General features: G+C 40.7%; 1 protein-coding gene across 3 annotated transcripts in view; it reads left to right on the plus strand.

Moving 5' to 3' along the window:
* The window catches only part of crhr1 (corticotropin releasing hormone receptor 1), a 55077-nt gene extending 49354 nt beyond the window's left edge, over positions 1–5723 (plus strand). For 2 of the 3 annotated variants that reach the window (XM_028598699.1, XM_028598700.1), the window contains 2 exons: positions 3003–3088; positions 3724–4343. In XM_028598699.1, the coding sequence (XP_028454500.1) occupies positions 3003–3088; positions 3724–3961 (324 nt within the window). In that variant the 3' untranslated portion in view covers positions 3962–4343. Of the gene's footprint in view, positions 1–3002; positions 3089–3723; positions 4344–4578; positions 4609–5026 lie in introns of those variants that run through there. The other variant, XM_028598701.1, reaches the window with a different exon arrangement.
* The last annotated feature ends 1972 nt before the right edge of the window (positions 5724–7695 follow it).

A 7695-nucleotide genomic window follows, 5' to 3' on the forward strand; every position in this document is an offset into this window, starting at 1 on the left:
ATCCTATCTAATACTGGCTATGCTTTGTTGTGAATAGAACGAAAGAGAGCTGTGTCTGAATCCACTGTCGTCACGGAGTTAAAGGCAGTGAATTCCATTAAAATGGTGAGTTATTCCTTAACACTAGCTATGCCTTGAGTTCGCTAGCATCCATGCTAATCGGTGCTAATCATGGATGTATTAACAGAACGGTGCTAATACTGTCTATTGCTAATAGTGCAAAGCTAACGGGTTAGCTAAGATGCTGTATTCATATGCTAATAGGGTAATTAGCCACAAAAGGCTAGCGGAGTACTGTGTATTGCCTGTGAAAAGGCTAATGATTCTATCTATTGGTTATGGAAAGTAATGTTGCTTTTCAACACTATTGCTAGCTGCGGGTATCTGTTGAATTTTAATTGTTTAACTGGAGTTTATGGAGAAGTAACTCAAAGAGACTAATATTTAGTGCATTCTTTCTACTGTTACCTGTGCAGGGAGGGATAAATAAGCACGCATGTCTTAATGCCTCTAAATTACAACACTGTAGCTTAAGTTATGGGAAAATAATACAATTTGAGAGATGTTTACATGCAATTTATGCAATTATATTAAGAATAGTGTTAATGTTACTAAGGTAGGTCCCATAAAACTTGAATTAGAAATGTATTTTTTGTATAAAGGTTACAAAATAATATAAATGTACTTTTGATACCTGAAAGGAATTTATATACTTTTGATACTTAAGAGAAGAAATTTAAGAACGGTTGTACAACTGAATAGAGATTTAGATATTTCAATATGGGTTATGAAATATCACCTCATTTTATTTTCATTGTAGCCTAAGCAATTGATTTTATTACTGAATAGTAATTGAGAGAACTGATTTGGCCTTATCTACAGGTGGAGGAAGTGGAGATTTGAGAAGCGCTACGTACAGGAGGTCCAGTCCAGAGAGGGATATTGGATCACATCGACTCTTCAGATCCCAGAGTCTTCCAGGGGTTAGAGATTCCCAGTTCAGTGGGCTGGGTGGGGAGCTACAGGATCGAGACTCAGAACTTATACAGATTGCCCTGGATTCCTTCTTCATGGTGGTAGGACAAACAGAAACCAAACTCATATGGGCCCCAACGTTGAACATCTCTGAACTCTTGTCATCAAAGAACAATTCAGCTCATAGAACTAAGAGGGTTTATTTTATGAGCGCACTTTATTATTTTAGTTGTTATTTTTCATACCTGTGTTTTATCTCTATATGTGTATGCCATGTTTCTGTGTATATTAATACACTTCTCAAACTTTATCCTGGTTTCCTAGTCTCTTTATTGTTGTTCAATTCTCTGGCTCTTAACAATCTAGTTTTCTTCTGGTTCTGGTCCAAATTCACATTGATATCAACTACATAACACTACTACGAGCTATTTCATAAATGTACATTCTTACTACATCGTAATAAGGGTTACAAATACTTTTTTTACTTGTGTCTCTGTTGTATCTGCTAGCCTTTGCAACTCATTTATAAATGCTTTGTAAAGCATAGAAAGTGCTCACTTTAGATGGGCTCACACAGTATACTTAACTAACCAGTAGTAACTCATGAGTTAATCATGGATTGATGTGTTGGTAAGTGCTTGTTAAAGATGTATTAACACTAAATATCCATAGGCATATTTCTGAAGGCATGTCCAAATAGAGCAATACATGTGTGTGTCCAGGTTCTGTTAGCCTTTGGAACTCATTTATAAATGGTTTGTAAAGCATAGAAAGTACTCACTTTAGATGGGCTCACACAGTATACTTAACTAACCAGTAGTAACTCATGAGTTAAACATGGATTACATTATTGGTAAGTATTTGTAACACATGTGTTAACACCCAAGCTATTAGTTTAGGCCTTTTTCTAAATCATAACATTTTATTTAAGACATGAACAAATGTAGGTCTAGATAGTCTGTTAATCATTAACTTCCTAGTTATAAACAACCGTTTACGTTCCTGAGTACCTAGTTGATAATGGTAAAATTACTTAATTTACAAATGGTTAATGCATCATGTAGGAATTATTAAAAAATATACTCATAAACATTTTACATGGGCTTACTTACTATGGACCAACCATTTACTAACTGCATTTACAAATGCTTTACTGATTAGAATGAATGTAGGAACTATGCTTTACAAATGATAAACAAATAAATTACTACTAGTTTGTAGATAGTTTATAAAGGGAAAATTATTTAATTTACTAATGGTTTTTGCAATACTTAGAAAGTGTCAAACTTCTATTTATGAACATAACTTCCAAGAGCCTTATTTACTATGAACAAACCATTTATGAGTGTGTATACAAATGCTTCATTCATGAGAATTAACATAGGAGCAGTGCTTTACAAATGATGAACAAAGCATTTAGCAATAGTTAGTAACTGGTTTATAATGGGAAAATTATTTAATTTATAAATGGTTGTTTCATTATTTGTTAAGTATAAATCATGTACTTACAAACATATTTTCAAGATAGGCTTATTTACTATGAACAAACCATTTATAACTATGTGAATAAATGCTTTACTGATGATGAATTATGTAAGAACAATTAATTAATAATGATGAAAAAAACATTAACTAATAGGCTTATTTACTATGAACAAACCATTTATAATTGTGTGAACAAATACTTTACTCATGATGAACTATGTATGAACAATTAATAAGTAATAATGAACAAACCATTAACTAATAGTTAACTAATGCTTAATAAATGATGAATTATGGATAGGTATAAAGTGTTACCAAAGATGTTATTCCAGCTATAGAGTTTTCCATCTGTGAGCAGTTACTCCATTTCCAGTGTGCATTGCATTGTGGGAGAAGAGTGTCCCATCAGCCAATGGACTATTTAGTGAATGAAATTTACTGCTGAGAATTCAAACACAGCTACAAAATGGCCAACACACTAAATAGGGAACTATTTCAACACAACCCAACTACTGTTGCTCTCCTCCATGTGTTCTCTGCAGATCAACTTTGTCTTCCTGTTCAACATCGTTCGGATCCTCATGACCAAACTAAGAGCGTCCACAACCTCCGAGACCATCCAGTACAGGTAGGACATGGGACACACACGGGATGGCTAAGACACACACAGGACACACGGGACACACACAGGACGGGTAACACAAGTAACACAAGGGAAACACAAGACACACGAGAGACACGGCACACATGGGACAGGTAAGAAACACACAGAACACACACGGGACAGGTCGGATAGGTAGGAGACACACAAGACATACATTACACATGGGACACACAAGACACACAGGACACACATGAGACACACGGGACAGGTAGGAGACACACGGAACACACATTACACACGGGACACGCAAGACACACAGGACACACATGCGACACACGGGACAGGTAGGAGACACACAGGACAGGTGGGAGACACACGGGACACACATTACACACGGGACACACAAGACACACAGGACACACATGGGACAGGTGGGAGACACACAGGACAGGTAGGAGACACACGGGACAGGTAGGAGACACACGGGACAGGTGGGAGACATACTGGACAGGTGGGAGACACACGGGACAGGTGGGAGACACACGGGACAGGTGGGAGACACACAGGACAGGTAGGAGACACATGGGACAGGTGGGAGACACACGGCACAGGTAGGAGACACACAGGATATCTTCCTCTGTGTTTCTGTGTTCCTGCAGGAAGGCGGTGAAGGCGACCCTGGTGCTGCTGCCCCTGTTAGGGATCACCTACATGTTGTTCTTTGTGAATCCTGGAGGAGAAGACGAGCTTGCTCAGATCGTCTTCATCTACTTCAACTCCATCCTCGAGTCCTTCCAGGTCCATCTGCTGTCTTCTTACAAACACAGACAACTCTCAACTCAGGCTATGCTAAGTCTTTGTACTAAGCTAAGACTCCATTTCCACCGCTATGTTTAAACTAACACGCCCAAACCTCATATCTGATCAACCTTCTGGTATACTGGACGTAAACAGGAGGCAGCAGGTCAGAGCAGGGGGAATGAGAGGGCGGAAACACCAGAGCAGGAGGAATGAGAGGGGGAAACATAGCAGAAGATATTCCATTTCTAACAAAAATATTAGCAGTGTAGATGTAGCCTGAGCTGCCATAATTAGCATGTTAGCAGCTAACACTGTCCCTCCGTCTGTCTCTGCAGGGTTTCTTTGACATTAGCATGTTAGCAGCTAACACTGTCCCTCCGTCTGTCTCTGCAGGGTTTCTTTGACATTAGCATGTTAGCAGCTAACACTGTCCCTCCGTCTGTCTCTGCAGGGTTTCTTTGACATTAGCATGTTAGCAGCTAACACTGTCCCTCCGTCCTCTCCTTTGACATTAGCATGTTAGCAGCTGTCCCTCCGCCTGTCTCTGCAGGGTTTCTTTGACATTAGCATGTTAGCAGCTAACACTGTCCCTCCGTCTGTCTCTGCAGGGTTTCTTTGACATTAGCATGTTAGCAGCTAACACTGTCCCTCCGTCTGTCTCTGCAGGGTTTCTTTGACATTAGCATGTTAGCAGCCATCCCTTGTCTCTGCAGGGTTTCTTTGTTTTTCTCAACAACAGCGAGGTAATTTATTCTTCTGCTGAGCTTTCTGTTTTTTTCCTGATTATTATTATTTTCGGTTTATTTCTGATGTGCTGTGACGTTCTGAACCCTCCAGACTCTCAGGACGTCTGCCACAGATTGTGGAGAAGAAGTGCAGGGCCACTGCAACAAACCCTTGTTTAAATCAAGGCTGAAGACTTTTCTCACACTGCTCTGTAACTTTGATTCTAATTGAGCTGTTTTCTATTCTCTTTACGGATGTTTTTAAAGCACTGATTGAATTGTCTTGTTGCTGAAATATGCTGTAAGCTGCCTCGTTGTGTTCCACAAATATACTTTAACTATTTACCTGTCTGTCTGTCTGACCTGTCTCTCTCTAACCTGTCTGTCCGTCTGTCTCTCTCTAACCTGTCTGTCTGACCTGTCTGTCTGTCCTCAGGTGCGCTCTGCAGTCAGGAAGCGTTGGATTCGTTGGCAGGACCGTCACTCCCTACGCAGCCGGGCGGTGCGTGCCTCATCGCTGCCGACCTCAGCGAGCAGAGTCTCCTTCCACAGCATCAAACAGACCTCCGTCCTCTGACAGATCCCCCCCCCTCTGACACCCCCCACCCTCTGACAGAGCCCCACCGCAGACGTGTCAGTCAGCCCCTTAGCCTCTTAGTCAGCAGGGGGTGCTCTGACACTCTGAAAATGTCAGTGAACACAGCAAAGAGATTGGGCGCTGCTCCGACACTCTGAATATGTCCCTGAACGCAGCAAAGACAGCGGCAGGGCGCTCTGACACTCTGAATATGTCCCTGAACGCAGCACAGACACCCTGGGGCGCTCTGTCACTCTGAAAATGTCAGTGAACGCAGCAAAGACACCGGGGGGTGCTCTGAACATGTCCCTGAACGCAGCAAAGACAGCGGAAGGGCGCTCTGACACTCTGAACATGTCCCTGAACGCAGCACAGATAACGCAGTTCTAAAGTCTGTACTTGTCCTCTAAGAGCTCTAACATACAGGCTCTATTCATAGAAATATAGAATCTCTCTGGACACTAAAACTAAATCTGACATAACAGATTGTTTGGTGATTATATATTGTATATTATTTGCAACCCAAACATGAATAAATGCAGGATTTTATCTTTAATGTTGTGGCTGACAACGTCAGGAAATGGCCTCGTCACTGTTTACGTATGTGTAAGACCCACAGACAGACGTAAAGGGGGACCAAATGATTTATAGATTATTAAATGATCAACAACACCAGGTTTCTGTCTGACGGAGACTGTATTCAATGACATGTTTTCCTACTTTAATATTTGCACTTTCCATGAGATGACATTATATATTTAAGTGTAACTATTGATCTGTAAATCTGAAATAAATCCTCCAAGGACGCTAAAGTTAGCCATGGAGTTCCACAAGGCTCAGTGCTTGGACCAATTCTATTCTCCTTATATATGCTTCCTCTTGGTAATATTATTAGGAAACACTCAATTAACTTTCACTGTTATGCGGATGACACCCAATTATACTTGTCAATCAAACCAGACAAAACCAGTCAGTTAGCTAAACTTCAAGCATGTATTAAAGATATAACATCCTGGATGACCTACAATTTTCTGATGTTAAACTCTAACAAAACTGAAGTTATTGTGCTGGGCCCTAAACACTTCCAAACTTCATTATCTAAAGATATAGCTACTCTGGATGGTATTGCCCTGGCCTCCAGCACTACTGTCAGAAATTTAGGAGTTATTTTTGATCAGGATATATCCTTTAACGCCCATCTAAAACAATCCTCAAGAACAGCCTTTTTTCATCTTTGTAACATTGCCAAAATTAGGAATATCCTGTCTCAAAACAATGCTGAAAAACAAGTCCATGCATTTGTTATTCGTTACTTCCAGGCTGGACTATTGCAATTCCCTACTGTCAGGTTGCTCAAATAAGTCCCTTAAGACTCTCCAGCTGATCCAGAATGCTGCAGCACGTGTTCTCACAAGAACTAAGAAAAGAGATCATATTTCTCCCGTATTAGCTTCTCTGCACTGGCTTCCTGTAAAATCCAGGATTGAATTTAAAATCCTTCTCCTGACCTACAAAGCTCTAAATGGTCTAGCACCATCATATTTAGAAGAGCTCTTAGTACCTTATCGTCCCACTAGAGCACTGCGCTCCCAGAATGCAGAGTTACTTGTGGTACCTAGAGTCTCTAAAAGTAGAATGGGAGCCAGAGCCTTCAGCTATCAGGCCTCTATGGAACCAGCTCCCAGTTTGGGTTTGAGTGGCAGAAACTGTCACCGCATTTAAGAATGAACTTAAAACTCTCCTATTTGATAAAGCTTATAGTTAGGGAGTGAGGAGTTGCAGTGTCCACCTAGCCTGGCCACCTGCTTCTCTTCATAGTCGTCAGATTAATAATATAACAAAAGTAGAGGGAGACAGGCCAGACACCGCCTACCAAGAGTCTGGGTCTGTCCGAGGTTTCTTCCTAAAGGGAGTTTTTCCTCGCCACTGTCGCAATAGCCACTGCTAATGCTTGCTCTTGAGGGAATTACTGTAATTGTTGGGGCTTTGTAAATTATAGAGTGTGGTCTTGACCCACTCTATCTGTAAAGTGTCTTGAGATAACTCTTGTTATGATTTGATACTATAAATAAAATTGAATTGAATTGAAATTGAATTTAAAGGGCGAGCATCGGGTCAGTGGAAAGACCAGACATACTAACTATTCAATTCATCTCCAGTTATTCTAATAAACCATGAATCAGTTTGAGTCACTTTTTATGATCAAACAGGTAAACTTGTGTGATGTTAGCTTGTTAAATATGAATATGTTCTAGTCTCTTCTCTCCTCTGGGACAGGGAACTCAAGATCTTTGAGTTGTGGACAGAACAAGACATTTGAGGACGTCATCTTGGGCTTTTTAGGCAACACTGTTCCACATTATTGAAGCTGCTAAAACGTGTGTGTGTGTGTGTGTGTGTGTGTGTGTGTGTGTGTCTGTGTTTGTGTGTGTGTGTGTGTGTGTGTGTGTGTGTGTGTGTGTGTGTGTGTGTCATTGTGTGTCTGTGTGTGTATCTCTGTGTGTGTATGTATGTGTGTGTGTGTGTGT

Source organism: Perca flavescens, chromosome 15 (genome assembly GCF_004354835.1).
Source record: "Perca flavescens isolate YP-PL-M2 chromosome 15, PFLA_1.0, whole genome shotgun sequence".
In the NCBI taxonomy this organism is placed as follows: Eukaryota; Metazoa; Chordata; class Actinopteri; order Perciformes; family Percidae; genus Perca; species Perca flavescens.